Genomic DNA, 17,846 nt, shown 5'->3' with positions numbered 1-17,846 from the left:
TGTGGTTTTGTGTTGTTACATCCACTGGCTTCTATTCAGTTGTGATGCTATATGCAGTACTGGTGTGCGTGCGCTTTCTTTTTAGAATTTCAATGTTTATCTTAAAAAAAAAAAACAAAAAAAAAAAAACACTACCATCATTAGAAACTGCTGTCACTAATACATCCTTCAGCTATATTCTTAGTCATTTAAAAAAGGTAAAATGGTAAATGTTATCAATAGACTTGTTTCAGATTTAATTTGTTTATTTTGCCTATATCTTGTGAGGCTTTTATTTCAAAGTACTGAAACTCTTCGCTGTCAAAATGGCCATTTTCTATACTCGCTTGTATTTCCACTTGCTTTAAGTGTTTATTTAAAATTAGAAACACTTCTAACAGGATAAGAGTGGTTGTTCTCTGACACAATACTTAATTAATGAAAATTATTAATAAAGTGAATACCGCACTTAATCTCGCATCCAAGGAACTATTTTTATAAATGCAAAGGAAGTCCTTTTAAACCTGACATCCAGACTAAAATCATGCTAACATCTAGGGACAATTTTAAATAGTTTATTATTTCTGAAGTTCTTAAAGCAACTGAATTGCATTCATTGGCTGATTTTGATTCTGAAAAGTGTTAAACTTCAGTACCAAACGTTAGCAGTTTTGAGTTAAGAGACTAGAGATGATTTACATAAATATTTATACTGTAGCTATATATAATCTGGATTAGCAAATAATAAATGTTAAAAACTAACATTTTACCCTGAAAAATGAAAGTTGGTTTCCACGATAATGCCTATTTAAAGGCCTGTACATGATTAGGACCAAAACTTTAAAAGACATTACTGTCCTGTGCATAGTTAAACCATGATGTGGCTGCTTTGAATTATATTGCAGTACTTGCATTTCAGTGGAAAATCATTATAGTATTGTGTACACAGAAAAGTTACTAAACTGTTTTAAATAAAGTTTTAATATGTTGTCTTATGCTTGTGCACTGGAATTACTTAATATGATTCCTTTATAGGGCATAGTGTGTTACAGAGGTAGATGCCAACCTCTTGAATCTGCGAACTGGATTAAATTGAGTTTGAGAATGTTTTGTTATTTAGGGACTTGTGATTTGACGTATAAACATAACGGCTTTTTAAAATTCTGTGGGCACATATCTTTTAATGTTTTGTTATAATAAAAGTGTTTTTGTGTTCCATCATGTTCAGGGGAGCATGAAAGTTGTAATACATTAAAATAGTGTAAAGAGTAATAGTGGTTTTGAGGGGATACCCCTGCACACTCCAGCATAAGTATTTGGACAGTGACAGTTTTCATAATTTTGCCGCTGTACACCACAAAAATGGATCTGAAAAACAGCAGTCAAAATGTGCTTTCAGGTTTAACTCGAAAGATTTCAAAAATATTGTATGAGCGGTTTAGAAAAGAGAGACATTTTTATACATGATCCACCTATTATCAGGGCATCAGAAGTATTTGGACAAACTAACATAATCCTAAATATGATGATGATTTTGTTTGAAAATCCTTTACAGTCAATGACTGCCTCAAGTCTGGAGCCCAGGTAATCTGCAAGTACTGGGTTTCTACCTTAGTGATTCTTTGCTAGGTCTTTACTGCAGCTGTCTTCAGTTGCTGCTTGTTTGGTGCACGTTCTGCCATCGGGTTTGTCTTCAGCAAATGAAATCGCTTGTCCAGTTGCATTGAGGTCAGTTCATTGACTTGGCATTTGAAGAATTTTCAATTTAGTTTTGGCTTTGAAAAGCACTAGATTTGCTTTTGTGGTATTTTTAGCTCATTGTCCATCTATACTGTGAAATGTTGTCCTATCAGTTTTGCAGCTTTCGGCTGAATCTGAGCAGTTAGTATAGCCCTGTACACTTCAGAATTCATCCTGCTACTTCTGCCAGCAGTCATGTTATCAATAAACACTAGTGACTGACCTCCATTCGCAGCCTTGCATGATCATGCTGTCAAACTATCTCCAGCATGTTTCACAGGTGATGTAGTATTCATTGGATCATAAACTGTTTCTTCTCTTCTCCATACTCTTTCCAACATTCTAGTATATTGATCTATCTTAGTTTCCTTTGTCAAAATAATTGCTCCATAACTGGACAGGCTTTTAAAAATGTTTTCTGACAAAGTCTAATTTTTCCTTCCTATTCTTGAGGTTTACCAGTGGTTTGCATCTTGAGGTAAACCCTCTCTTTACTTTCATGAAGACTTCTCATGCTTGTAGACACTGTTGTCTTCTGCGGTCTTTCAGACCTTCTGGTGTTGCTGAGTTCACCAGTGCATTACTTCTTTTTAAGACTGTACCACATGGTTGATATGACCACTGCTTGTGTTTCTGCTATCTCTGTAAAAGGTTTGTTTTCTCAGCCTAATGATGGACTGTTTTACTTGCATAGACATCTCTTTGGCCCTCATTGAGAATTCACAGTGACAGCTCCCAAATGCAAATGCCACACTTGGTTTCAATTCCAGACCTTTTACCTGCTTAATAGTTAATGAAATAATGAGAACACTGCTCCCACCTGGCTATGGAACAGTCAGTCAAATGTCCATATACTTTTGAAGCCCTGGAAGTGGGGTGGGGGCTATGCAGAAAAATGGCAGTAATTTTGTAAACAAATCATACAATATTTTTGGCAAACCCCTTAAATTAAAGCTGAAAGTCTACACTCGCTTCAAAAATCATATCATGAATGCTTTATTTGAAATTCATTGTGACGGTGTACAGAGACAAAATTATAAAAATTGTGACACTGCCCAAATACTTATGGACCTAACTATGTTAAGTCTGTGACTTGTTCACATCAGCAAGCATTTGGTTTGTTATTGAGAGGTGGTTTGCTTTTTTTTTTCTTTTCAGAGCGGTGGTCTTGGACTTCAGTATGTCTTCAGCAATTAAAAGGAATTCTAAATTCATTTTGGAAATTTGCTTGTCCTGATCAAGTTTTTCATCCCCCAATCCCCATTAAATCCTTGATTATGTTGGCCATATGTTTAGGGTGTTTGTCTTGCCAAGTGATTGAAGCAGCCAGTTCAGGTATTTCTGCTGTTGTAGTCATTAGTTATTCTCAATAAAAGTCAGTGAGTCAGTTTCCAGTTTGACCATCATTACGCAAACCGTGCCACAAGGAGCATCATGTTTTATAAGTGAAGTGGAATACTTCGTCATGTGCAGATTCTGTGTTTGTTTGCCTTCCACAATATTTCAGTCTTTCTTTTAGTGGAGGAAATTTCCAAGAAAACAATGATATGATAGCACAGTGTTGGCAAGAAAAGGCCATTCAGCTCAAGAAAGCTTGTGAATTCTATTACGTAACTTATTATTACATTGTTTGGCAGCATAACACACATTTGTGCATCATTTCGGTTATTTCTTGTGAGATGCAGTAGGGTTGTCAGCCACTAATTGAAATAAGAATATAAGCTATTGCTGCTTGTGTTGCTTGGCAATTGAGTAAGAATTTCAATGTACCCTGTACATGCAACAATAATATTACTAAATTAAATGTTAATATTGGTAAATAGTTCAAGTTTAATATCTGGCATTTTTTCCATTTCTTTTATTAAAAGATTTTTTCTCCCTTTTATTTGGAAGCAAAATAATTATGAAAGAACACAGCTCAATTAAACACATAAAGTAACACAGAAATTCAAGTGTAAGATTCCCCATCTAAAATTGTTCTTTGTATGGCATAAAACAGCAATTAAGGTGAGCCTTGCATGTTTTACTTTGGATTACAGTAATGAGGTCTTGGCCACTTTAAACCATAAGATTGAATTACACTTTTTTTCAAAATGAATGGATGGATGTGAGTAGTATGTACTAGCCACCTGAAATAAAATTTATTTCCAGTTGAATATTAAAATGTTATTCATTCACACTTAAAAACAAAAGTTTATATTGCCTCTGAAATCGTAAGTAATGAGTGATAGCCATCATTCTGACACTGTTTATCAGTTTGACTTTACATTCATGGTAATTTGCCAGCAGACCATGAAATTGCATGCCACATAGTCTTTAATGATTAACTACATTGTAAGCTTCCATCATCTGCAAAAATGTGTAATCTCCTCAGTGGGTGCTTCTGCCTTGCAGTATGCCTTCACATTTATATAGCATGTTTACCATTATAAGCTATGAAAATATTGTTAACATTTTGTGCAGTGCAGGCATTACACACCTATTTATGTTGGTATATAAAATAAAACACCCTTGATGGGTATTTCCAAGACAGTGAGCTTTGTGAACATTGTATCATTTTTTTATACGAGGCATCCTCTGTGAAAATTTCCTACAGATTAAATTTTCACCCATTTATTAAAATGTTATAAAAAGTGTTGAGGAATGCCTAAAGGAAGAAGACAAAGGGTACTAGATCTCCTAAGAGGTATTATTGCTTATTAAACACTAAATGGTGTTAATTTGGTACTTAAATAATCAGTTAAATTATTAGGGTTTGAAGTACTGACTGCACTGCAACTTCAACACATGAAATGAATATTGCAGTCAAATGCTTACTTTGAAAGGTGCATGCCTAAAAAAAGTTCCATATAGTGTGAATCCATGTTTATACAGGTTAGAGGTCCTAAACACCAAAGCTTAAATCATCTTTGATGGTTTCGTATAAGTAGTATTATAATGAGTTATTTATTGTCTGAATCTTTTTCTGTGTAAATCTTACCCAATAACAAAGGTTTTTCATATACAAACAAAACCATGTAAAGAAAGTGCTCAGGTATGCAAATTAAGATGTGAAATACATTCATTTAGTCTTATCACAATAACATTAATTTTTTCGTTTATCTTTTGTACATCATTTTGCAGCTTATAAAAGATTTGGTGAAAATGCCAAAGTTATCTTAGAAGTGAAGCTGCTTGTGATGAAAATTTTAAAACCATCTTGAAATTTGCAAGTGTAATAACAGTAGCATCTAGTTTTCTGTAATTTTTATGACGAGAACAAACTAATCTGATTGGACCAGGGGTCTCTAAAGTTATACATTATGCTCTCTAGCATGTTGTAGATCTTCTCCGTAGATACTCAAACCACTTCAAATGACTTCATTGAATACTAAGTTTTCAAGCTCCTCAATTATAAGTTCAGGAACTTGAAATAGTCTGCTGGTGCTTAATTTTTTGGTTAATACAGTCATGACGTCCCTATTAATGATGTCATCCCAGAAAGGAATGGGGACCTGAAGCCAAACTGCACCGTCACAATGATAAAATCGACTAATGGCACACTGGTTAGAACAGTATGCTGTCATTAAGTGAAACATTACTATGCTTAAAGACTACTTAAAGATTTTGAGGCTTGTGTTTCACTTTTCTACTGTTCGGTTCAGTGCTCATTGTACTGAAGCTGCTGCACTAACAGTGATGTAATCTCTCAATTATTGTTTCTTTAAAAAAAAAAACATGCATCTGTATCTGGTGCTGGTTCATCCAGTTAAGGCAATTTCACATAAAATTAGTGAGATGGTGTAATTATTTCGGATTGTGCAGTTTGACATAACAATTGACTAAGTCCAATCAGTCTGCAGCTCACTCCGACAAAATTCAGACCAGGTTGATTTTGTCATAAGACAAAGAGGTGGACTTGTATACATGCAAGATCAAAGTCAATGAGCACTAACCTGGAAGTACAATGTGTGTAATACAGCTAAGAGGAATAAGAAACAGTTTTTTGGTGCGTTGCAAATATGTATTTGAGGATTAATTTTACTACTTTTTCACTTGCCAAACCAGACTAGGTAACAAAATATGAGTTATTGTAAGTTGTAAGATTTTTTTTTTAGCATAGGTACATTTAGACAAGCCTATCATTCTCTGACACAAAATGATTTCTTATTCAGGTTCAGGTTTACTTTTGTGTGTCCATAGTACAGTAATCTTTGCAGAGAGAGACATGAGACGTCAGAGGCCAACCATGCAGATAACCTTTTATTGTAAGTCACTTTTGAGGTTACATAATGCACTATAGAATATAGAAATGTATTTTCTTGCCTTTTGGTTAATGCAGGCAGAGTGGTGGCTCTGAGGCTAGGGATCTGCGCTGGCAATCGAAAGGTTGCCAGTTCGAATCCCATAAATGCCAAAAGGGACTCTGCTGTGTTGGGCCCTTGAGCAAGGCCCTTAACCTGCAATTGCTCCGTCCTGGGTATGACATTAACCTGCATCCAGCCCTGCATGTAGGCGCTCCAACCTGGAGGGAAAAACTTGGGGGTTGGTTGCAGAATTGGCACTCCAGCCACCGTAAAAAAAAACCTCACACTGTTCCCACTCTATCTGAACTAGTGTGGTGCTGAGGTGTCACCCGTTGCATGGCTGCCCTCGGGTCCTAATCTGGATCCTGAGTTGGTTTGTTTTGTAGTGGGTGCGGCAATGCCCTGTATCAGTGCATGCTCCTAACCTCTCTTGGTTAATGCAGCACAGTGCTTATTAATCAAATAAGGACATTCATGTGAAATTTCTGACTGGGAAGTGGATCTACACATTCAAGTAAAAATCAATCAGCTCTAGTATAGACTTCCCATTTCTCCACTCTTTAGTTTGGAGTATTCAAATCTGTACTAGATTTACTTACATTACACAGCAAAAAATTTTTGTTTTCTGCACGTATATTCCCTGTGAAGCAAATTCCTATTGTTGGTATGTCCATAGAAAACCTTTTGTATGTTGAGGCTAGGGATCTGCACTGGCAATCGGAAGGTTGCCGGTTTGAATCCTGTAAAATGCCAAAAGGAACTCCGCTCTGTTGGGCCCTTGAGCAAGGCCCTTAACCTGCAATTGCTAAACACTTTGAGTAGTGTGAAGAGCGCTACATAAATGCAAATGATTATTATTATTATCAATATTAGCCATTCAGAAACTGACTTAGCAGAAAGCTTAGATTGCTCGACTTTTTAAACAATCGTAGATGGAATACTTCCTTTGTCAGCCATCCAGGTGGAGTTAAGACGTTGACTGTGCTGTCAGGTGCTCCCAGACCAGTTTGGCCATTGTGACTTTGCCATGTTTTGCCTATACCTTTCTTGGCTTACCTTTATTGTTAGAGATTTCTGTGTGTTTTGGTACAAGCATGCTGTAGTAGAAAAAAGTAGCAGACACGGAACTGCTTTTGCCAGGCAATGAAGAGAAAAATGTGTTGTCTTTGCCAGTGTCTTTTCCTTAGCAATGGTTATAATCTTAAGGTGTAGATAATAGTGTATGTACATTTTTGTATGTGCAAGTTTATTTAGTCTTTCCAGTTTACAGTACTTGCTTATTCTTTGCTGTTTTCATATATTTTTCATTTTATTTCAAATGATATTCTTTTTGTTCTTGGAATGTGAATAAAAACCATCAAAATTTGTTAAGCTAATTTTAGGATGAAAGCCTTGTAAGAATTTTTAAAAAAGGATAACACCTAAGCCCTTGTCTTTTCCCCCATACTCAACAATTAGTGTGTTTCACAGAGAAAACGAGATTTCAGTTTAACTTTTTTGTCGGAACAGCTTGTTGATGCCATAAATCAGATTAGTATAAATGAATCAAATCAAGTTTTAGAACAAATAAACCACTGACTGACCCAAGTAAAATGGTTTGTGAAGCCATTCCTTACAGGTCCTCCTTATTTTGCAAACCCTGGGGACTGTCACACATAATGAGAACTTAATCATACAATTAGCATTTATGCCTTTTATAGCGCAGTTATGAAAATAAAAGTGAGGTTATAGTTGAGCAATGAGCAAAAGTAGAGAGAATGTATTTTGGTGAGATTGAAATACTGGAGCATGTAGCATGGGCACACTAAGAAAAGAGTTGTCAGAACTTTCTGATTCAGGACACAATGCAAATAAAGTAAGCTGTGTTCATATACTGTATAACAGCAGTCTATTTTGGTAAGTATTTGGTGCTTTTCTGTTTACATGTGTGTTGGTAGGAAGGTGATTTACAGAACAGTATGATGTTTGCTCTTTTAGTTTTTGTAACAGAATTGTCAGTTTTTTAAATATTACATCTAAAACTAGAGCACTGATGTTCTTAGTTTTCTTGTTCTCCCCAACCCCCCACCTTACAGTGGTGACAGGGTTGCCTTTCTGTTTCTAAGCTTTCTGGGGCCTTTGAGTACTTTTCATGTTGTCTTGTAATTTTTATAGAATAATGTGAATTTGCACTTTCATATTCTACTGACTAAATATGCCCACAGACTAAATTTCTCCATCCTTTTCTGACCACTGAGATAACTGCAGTTTTAAATGTGTTGTGGTGGCATGCTGGAGTGTTCATCCATTTCAGAGTAGTCATGTGCCAGGAGCCTTTGCCGAAGATAACTTATTTTTTCTTTTCCTAAATTAAGTGTAATGCTGAAGTAAGAATCTGTGTTGCTGCCATCTTCTAATGTCAGTTTTGAACAGTTTTTTGTAAGAAAGAAATTACGTTTCTAAAGAAAGATTCCTTTTTATGAGATTGTGTGATTTCATTGTGATTAAGCAAACAAACCTTGCAATTTAGGACTGAATATTCTTTCTCCCTGTTGATTAGTGCTGGATTGATAAATATTCCTTAGTGTAGCCTTATCTTATATGAGTTGCTTCTTTTTTGTTTGCTAGAATGAAAGATGTATGAGTAAACAAAGACCCTGCATTACTTTGTACACCACCTCACCCTCCAAATAAGGTTTTTTTGCTGTTTGTTTTTTGTTTAACTACCTTGGACCAAGGAAATGTGTGTGAAGAGAGTGTGTGTGTGTCTTGGCAGTGTGTGGGAGTAAAGTGCCAGCAGTGGGTGTAGCACAGCTAATCTGCGGAGGCGTCAGAAGTTGCAAGGCTTAGCAGTAAGAAAGTGACCAAATAAATAACAGATACAAATCTGGCTAATTAAAAGTAAATAAGTGGGTTTCCAGGTAAGTAATGAAGGAAGGAAAGGAATCCTTTGTGCATCTGCAAGCGGACATGCACTAATGCTTGAAGGAAGGTGATGGTAAAGAGCACATTAAAAAAGGGTGGGGGGAGGGCAGGGGGGCATTAAAGCAATTATGGCATCGATAGATACATTGGGTTAGAAGAATGGATGAATCAGTAAAACAAAACACTTTCTCTGGAAAACAGTCCCTCTTAAAGGATAGTCTTGTGAAGAGACCAAAAAAAAAAATGTCACCAGCTTTAAGTGCATCAGTAGCATAGAGGAAAAAAGCATTTAATAGTGAGAACATCTTAAACCGTAAAGTCAGGGAGCTTGGAGAAGGCCAGATATCATTTAAATGGGTGCTTTTTAAACTCATAATTTATATTTAATTCTAAACTGACACCCAAAATATTTTTAATTATAGTGCCGAGATGTGATCATCAAGCAGAAAGGTGCCCTAATCTGCAGAATGTGTGTTGTCTGCCACCTTGAGCTAAGTGTCACTTTGGAGAGTAGGTGGGTAGTCTCCATTGTAGTAGAAAATTGTCATATCTTGCTTAGGTGTCCTATAGATAGATAGATAGATACTTTATTAATCCCAAGGGGAAATTCACAATAGATAGTGTCCATCCACCACCTTGCAACACCATAGTAAAATGTACATGGAAGGCAAGAGGTGCACGATGTCCAGGGTCATCGTCCCCAGACATCAAGGTTTTCAATAAATTTTGTGGAACTGACAGAGCTAGACGATGACTCTTATAAATCTGAGTTGATAAGCATGGATGAGGAGCCCCCACAGGCCAACTCAAATATCAATCCCCAAAAACAGAGAACTAGTGATAGGGTGTAACTTGATCATTAGGAGGATTGAGATAAAACCTTGCTACAGAAACAATGTTCTGTTATGGCTTGTTGCCTTCCAGGTGCACAGATTTAGGACAGGCCAATTTTAAAACTTTGCATATTAGGGACAGATTGTACTGTAAATACAGCTGTACAAGGTAACTTTTCTTGTGCACAGTAAAAAAAATTGTTATAATAGGAATAAAATAATTCTGGCTAAATAGAGATGGGGATGAGTAGAACATATACACATTATTTAGAAATGATGGAACCTTTTCTCAGTTAAATTTTGAGCCACAGCTTAGTGAGGATCAGATCAAAGTCTTATACTAGAAGTGCAGTAAAGACTTTTTAATAACTAAATGTTTAGAGGAGGATGTTATAGTCGTTGGGGGTGTTAATTTTTATCAAAATATTACCTGAACTAGCCTTACAAAAGAGTTCACCAACATGGGGGTAGTCTTTCTAGTTTTAGTATTTTGCAGTTATCAGGATAGGATTCAGGGGTTGAATGAGCTTAGTGACAGTTATAATAACACATTTGACAGTGATTTGTGTATTCAGAAATTAAAATATAAACTAATTTTAATGGAGAAAATTTGGAGAGGATGTGTCAAAGCTTAAATAAGACAAATTGTGATTAGCTTTTAAGTGTGAAGAGAGCTGAGGAGTACTGGAGTAGGTTTGAAAGTGTTTTATATGTAGTACAAGACAAATTAACCACAAAATATAGAAACAATAGTTGATGTATAAAGACCCTTCAAGTTACAAAGGAAAAGACAACTTTGCAAAGTGTGTAAGGCTAATAACTCCAGCCCTGACTGTAGTTCATATGCGAGCATGATATCAATGGTTAAGAAGGATATTATAAAAGCTAAAATACACTTGGAGGAAAATATTTCAGAAAGGGTGAAAGGTGAACCAAAGAGAATACTTAATTTAGTATTAAAAGAACAATCAAGGAGGAGGTGAGGAGTATTAGGAACTGTAAAGCAAGGTAGAATTCACAGAAAGTGAAATATTAAATGGTTTGAGTATTTTTTTCCAAAGTGAATAATCTGAAGAAAGCAGTACCTCTCAACATATGACTATTAAGGGAGGTCCGTAGGGATTTGGAAATGGTAGAAGGAAAAGTGCTGCTTAGATTAAATAAGATGAAATCTATCAAATCACTAGGACCAAATAACATTAAAGAAGTTTGGGAGTACATACATAAATTCCTGATACATGTTTTTTGAAAATCTCTGCACATTGAAGATATTTCTAAAGACTAGAAGCTAACAAATATTATCCCCGTATATAAAAGGGTTATTGGGCTGATCCAGGTAACTGTAGGCTAGTAAGCTTAATATACATCACAAGTTGGTGAAAAAAAAATATTAAGATCAGGCAGTAAATATCAAGAGCGTGTGTATTGTCAAGTAACATGGGTTTCACTAATATGTTTGGATTTTCTGAAGAAGCAACAAAAGCATATGGTAAGAGAGTTGCATGTGACATTTTTATCTTAGTTTTCAGAAGGCTTTTGATAAAGCACCGCAAGATAAAGTTAATGATAAAACTAAAAGCTGCTAATTCAAGGCATAGTGTGTAGGTGGATGTAAAATTGTCTCAAGCACAGGATGCAAAGGATTATGGTGAGGGGAACTTTTCAGAACTAGGTGATGTGAACAAAGGTGTACCGCATGGATCAGCACTGGGGCTACTAATGATCTAAATAAAAATATAAACAACAAGCTAGTTATATTGCAAGTGATACCAAGCTAGGTGAAATGGCAAATTATTGCCTAGGGACCTAGACAGCATACAGACTTGGACAATTTTGTAACAGTTAAAATTAATGCAAGTAATCATGTAGGACCTACAGATGTTAGATTGCAATAGAAATCGAGTGTTTCAAAATGCACCTTATAAGACGAGCCCAAGAGTCATAGCGCACTCATCACTATATCAAGAAAATGTACAGAAGAGATTGAGAAAGTTAATAGATGTTAGGCTGTATAACATGATGTGTTGAGTACAACTCAAGAGAGTTTATGCTTAAAGCTACATACTAGTAAAGGTTGCCTTGGAGTACTATGCACAGTTTTGGCCTCCGCATTATAAAAAAGATGTAGCAAGACTAGAGGAAAGTGACTGGGCTGATTCTGGTGGATGAGAGATATGCATTATAAGGAGAGAATGAGGAAGCTTCAATCATCTCACCTCTGAAAAGTTTAAGAGTGTAAAATTATAAAGGGAATTAGTACAGTGGATCCTAACCATTACTTTAAAATATATTTTTCAACAAGAACACTGGGCACAGTTGGAAACTTACTGAGGTTAAATATCATGCAAATGTGACAAAGTATTTCATCACACAAAGAACCATAGACACATGGAATAAATAATCAAGTGTTGTGGTAGAGAGGTTAAGGGACCTTCAGATCTCGATTTGATGTTATTTTGGAGAATCTAGTTGAATAGCACTGGTGAGCATGTTGGACTAGATGACTTGTTCTCATCACAATTATTCTAATCTCACTAAGGAATGGCATACTTGGTGACATTAATAGGTCATTTCTAGTTTAGTAAAGTTTACACTAAACTACTGTGTAAAATCCTTTATGCGTTATTCCATTCTTCACAAATGGTAATGAGGCTCAAGGGCGAAACGACAAATGTCCAGAATCTGCCACAGTCACAAGCTCATTTTGTGCCTGGGTAAAGCTGTTTAATATTTTGGACTGGGTAGGCTGGGATAGGCTGAATGTTTAGGTCTCATTGGTGGTGTTTTTTTTTCCCTCCTGAAGAGAACATTATTGATTTAGATGTGTACAAATTTTTTTTTTAATTCATTGGCCTTTCACAAGGTGGATGCATGTCCAGTTATTGTGTTAATGTTACGTTTTTGATTTTATACAGTTTGATTCAGCATATGATAAATGCATATTTTATCAGAGCTCTCCTCATTTTCTTCTTTTCTAGTTACAGTTTAATTAATGAAGAGAAGCTTCTCGGGCTGTGTTCCTTAGGTATCTTTTCAGCAAAAGTGTGACATTTTGAAGTCTAATAGTTCTCAGGTTTCCAGTCTTAATGTGTGCAAGAAGTGGCCTAAAGTCTCTCCCCACTAAATTGTCACCAATGGTCTTTTGTTTTTTTAACTGTGCCATTTAACCTGTGGACAGTCATATCCCTTCATTGGACTGGAAATCCATAAAATAATCTCCCGGAAGGACCCAGAATCCTCTGCATACATATATAATTTATATTTGTTTGTTTATCCATGGCTATTAAAAAGAAAACCATTTATACATGAAAAAATGGATTGAAGTCAAATTATGGCCTTTTCCTTTTCAATGTAAGGTATACTATATAATTTGTCAGTAATAATATTCCTTTATAAATCCTTTACAGGTGGGTGGGCAGTTCTTCGTTGTTGCATGGGAGTCATGATAGGGTTTTCCTTAAGTACTATCCAAATTAAAACAAAATTTAAATGCATTACTACACAATCATGTGCATGTTCTTGAGCTATTTTGCAGTGATATCCTGTGCTAAATGAGCACAAGTTTTAAATCTTACTTTTTTTTACTTATCTATCTGAACACTTCTAAATAATATCACAGTTAAGATGATATATAACCAAACCAAGCAGTTGCTCATAGAAAATGAAAAGGGTGTATTCCTGTTGTTGATGATCATTCTGTCTTCTTGCTCAAATAAAAAAGGGGATTCTTGCCATTATTTATTACATGACAAACAGTACCATACCAAAGTCTTTGGCCATTATGCTTAAAGATAGTTATCTTTGAGTTACGTATGTACAGTATTTGCAAGTGAAAGCACATGTAACATTAGAATAAACATAAACACTAATATATAAGAGACGAGAATGTCTTGTGCTTTTGAACATGCCATTGTTTTTAATGGCCTCCCTTAGAATGCAAAAGTATGGCAATTGGTTTGGTACATTGCTGTGTGATTTTTTTTTTTTTCTTTTCTTTCAATTTGTTGAGGTTCCAACTCTGAGGTGGCTAGGTAAATACCATTAGTGTAGGTCTTATTGTGCTTGCAGTGTGTTTAATGGTCATTATTGTGCTAGAAAATGATGTAGTTAGTTTTCCTAGAGTTATCATAATGAATCAAAATTTTATTACATTTTTCAGCAGTACTTATTGCTTGGATTTTGGTTAGATTTGCTACACTGTTGGATGAAAATACTCCACTAAACCATGATTGTGGTCAAACACATAGTTTCGTACAAATGTATTTCTAACCAGTTGTTTTTCCATATAGCTCTTTGTCAACCAAATATTTCTTATTTAGACTCATTGCTTCATAAGAGATTCTGGCACTGTTTTTTGCCTCATATTTTTTGGTATTTCATGTACCGTAATATCTCCTGCTTGCTGTCTTAACTCAAGAATATTTTTCTATCTTCCATATGATTCTATCATTGAAGCATGTACTTTGGCACCTGAGGCTGAGCAGGGACTTGACTGGATACTTTCCTGTCACTCATGGAAATGACCTTAAAGTACTATTACAGACTGCATTTTTTAAAATTTTCCACTGTTTACTGACTCAGTTGTACCAATTTTTTCAAACACCACAACTTGAAGATCTAATTTGGTGTACAGTTGCTTGCTGACTCTATCCTTAATGATGCTATATTTTTATGTTATGCTTGTCTGTGTGTGTACTTAGCTGTGCCCAAACCTCTCCTTGAGGCACCCCAGTATTTAGTTAACAGGCATTGCACTAATATAAATTATAAAATGCTCCACCAGCACACACAGCTTGACTAATCAAGTTAATTATCCTGGTGTGCTGTTTGTGGAATTTAACAAACTCATATCTTAAGTACCTAGTGGGTTTTGGAAAATAAAGGAAATTGTTACTTTTATTGTATCTCTGTGTGTTTGTATTTATTCTGATGTTAGTGTGTTTATGAACAAACAAAAGCACTTTTTTTTACCCAGATAACTAATTTTAAAAGTAAATTTCAGTGTTTTTACCTTGTGTATCTTAATTTTTCTTGCATATTGTCACCTAAGTTTGGCATCTTGTTTTCCACACAGGATAATAGCTATTTCATAAAACAAGAATTTGAAAATGTTACATGACAAAAAATATTTCTATAGGTTTTCATCAATTTGATTCATCCTCAGAATGCGTTGTGAACCTAGAGGTTTTTCATATTTATAGATGAGGAGTGTCTAATCTGAAGCTATATTTTGAAACCTCTAGAATGCTTTGTATTCTCTGTTTTTTTTTTTTGTTTTGCCTTCTTGTTAAGTATAGTCAAACTCTCAGCAAGCATTTGTTACAAAACAGATTTCTTAATTTTACTTAACTTCCCAAGTTTTGTTAAGCAAGTGCATTTAGAGTTGTAAATAATAAACCTAGTGACTTAACTAATACAGTGTACTGTATATATAACTATAAACATCTTTAGTTCCAACTTTAATAATTTACAGATAAAACGCAAAACTGCCTTAGGCTTTTTGTCCTCCAGTCTAAAGTGCCATTTTCATAGTTCTCTGACCCTTCAATTTGCCCATTGATTTAGTTGGTAATAGGGAAACAGATGCATTTAGACATTGTCAGTCTGCAGGTAGACAGGGGTGGTCCTTATGAATTTTAGTAGAGTTCATAGTATTACTATACACGTAATGGCTGTGTTTTAGCGATAGCTCAAACATTTTCTTGGAGGCCAATACTACTAATGTTGTCAAGAATTTTAAATATCATGTAAAAGCTATTAACTATCCAATTTTCAAATCACATTAAGACATAATTACATTTTCTATGTTGCAGTATGACCTTTAACTTGGTACATATCTAGCCTGATTTATTTTTAATTGAAAAATGTTATTTTTGGTGATACTTTAAAACAGCAAAATATGATGGGAACAATAAAAAACTAAATGGACCCAGAGCCAACCTGGGTGATGTCAAGTGAATGTAAATAATTGTGTTATTTATCTAAGTGTAAAAATCACAAGGCTAAACATTCAGACACACATGCACAAATTTTTACATTCTGAGCAGACCTCCACCCAGTTTATTAAAAAAAATAATTACTGCTGTTTACATCTATCCTATACCACATTTATGTTCAATGTGCCACTTTTCTAATAAATCGGATAGTTTTGATTATGACACCATTTGGGTTTCAGTTATACTATTAACAACACTCAATCTAGAAAATGTAATCAACCACAGAGGTTCTTTGATGTTCACAGTCTTGTGATAAGCATTCCCCAATAATTGTGACTATGTATTTAGTTTGCTTAATACATTGTTTTCTCTTCATTTATGGTTTTATGTGGCAATATTTTCAAGAGTAGTAGTGTATACCTTAAACATGCTAGCGTCAGTTTTATACTTCACAAAAAACCTTCATTATTTTTCAATGAATTGTATTTCAATTTCTCTGCAGGACATGGGGCTGATGTGAAATGTGTTGATTGGCACCCTACAAAAGGTCTGGTGGTCTCAGGGAGTAAAGATAGCCAGCAGCCAATCAAGTTTTGGGATCCTAAAACTGGACAAAGTTTAGCAACCCTGTAAGTTCAAACATAAAACCCTCTGAAAAATTTGTCATTAGAAAATTTTTAATGGAAATTAGACATGTTCAATAATTTCATAAAGGGTGTCAGAACCATGTAAGGAAGATTATTTGTGCCAAACTTAAATGCAATCTAATGTGAAAATGCAATGCGCTTTTGTATTGTATTTTAAACTGACACAAAAATTGCACATTGTAGTGAAAAGCAATCAATCATTTTGTTGATGTTTTTAATTATAACATGATAAAACCATTCAAATGCAATACATCATGCTCATTTTAGTTAACACATTAGAACGCAATTAATTTTGGCATGCATAATCTTGCAGTCAGTGTTTAAACATTTGTCACTATATACAGTATATATATAGATTTATGCTGAAATTTTATCCTAGTTATCCACACTATATTCTAAACCAGATAATATTTTTGTTATATGTTGTTCTCAGTGTTGCAGAAATTCTGAAAGAATTTTCACATGTAATGGGAATGCCTTTTTTTCCCCTCATAGACATGCCCACAAGAATACAGTAATGGAAGTCAAGTGGAATCTGAATGGCAACTGGCTGTTAACAGCTTCACGTGATCACCTTTGCAAGCTCTTTGATATACGTAACTTAAAAGAAGAACTGCAGGTGTTCAGGGGACACAAGAAAGAAGCTACAGGTAAATGCAGAGGATGGTCCAAGGAACCCTCTTTTCTTGGTAATGCAGTTATGTTCATGTTTCTGCTAATGTTAGCTTTCTTGTTCTTATTTCTGTATTTTGAAGTTCTGTTTATGAATGGTGGTGGTTCTTAAAATGTTTCCAAAAGTTTTTCTTTCCATGTACAGCTTAATTGCTATGTAAATATTTGATATTGTATCCTCATTTGTACTGATTACTTGAGTAACTCAATTGGCCTCTTGAGCTCTCCCTTCTTCTTGCTAGCTGGTAATAAATTATTGCAAATGTTCAAATATCTGGAATTTGATTTCATTTAATTAGTTACTCATCCTTACTGCATTTCAGCACTAAATTCAGTACAGCCTCCATATGTAGCATGACTTACTTTGAATATGCGGTATGTTCAAAGCACGTGGTAACTATGCAAAGGTATTCTAGAGTGGTGAAAAGTTTCAGATAGTGTTTAAATTTTGTTCTTTCCAAATAATGAACTTATGTTTACTTTGTAATTCCTATCTTGGTTATGGAATGAATTAACTGAGAAAAGGTCTGTTGGGAAAGCTTATATTGTTACCCCTAAATCCTATTTCATATGTTTAATAGTTTGCTGAGTATATTTAGTAGGAAAGGTTCAAGGAGTGGAGGACCACACATTTGTAAGATATCGGTGTCTTCTGCATGAATTGTAGACAGCTATGATACCACAAAACCTTTCACTTTTCCATGTTTGATTTACTTTCTGTCAGTTTTTTTTAATACAGTCCTTTACAATAGTTATCAGTTTTTTTTAATACAGTCCTTTACAATAGTTATTAAAAGGTAATGGGGGTTGCAAACTGTTAAATACCAAGTGTTTTAATAAAGGAATGTT

General features: G+C 34.9%; 1 protein-coding gene across 3 annotated transcripts in view; it reads left to right on the top strand.

Moving 5' to 3' along the window:
* Positions 1 to 17,846, top strand: part of wdr33 (WD repeat domain 33) — a 197,542-nt gene that overhangs the window by 111,120 nt on the left and 68,576 nt on the right. For all 3 annotated transcript variants that reach the window (XM_028793092.2, XM_028793089.2, XM_028793093.2), the window contains exons 8-9: positions 16,181 to 16,307; positions 16,821 to 16,975. In XM_028793092.2, coding sequence (XP_028648925.2) covers positions 16,181 to 16,307; positions 16,821 to 16,975 — 282 coding nt within the window. The remainder of the gene's footprint in view (positions 1 to 16,180; positions 16,308 to 16,820; positions 16,976 to 17,846) is intronic.

This window comes from Erpetoichthys calabaricus, chromosome 2 (genome assembly GCF_900747795.2).
Source record: "Erpetoichthys calabaricus chromosome 2, fErpCal1.3, whole genome shotgun sequence".
NCBI lineage: Eukaryota > Metazoa > Chordata > Cladistia > Polypteriformes > Polypteridae > Erpetoichthys > Erpetoichthys calabaricus.
Note: the sequence above shows the minus strand (reverse complement) of the source record. Positions and strands in the feature narration are given on the sequence as shown.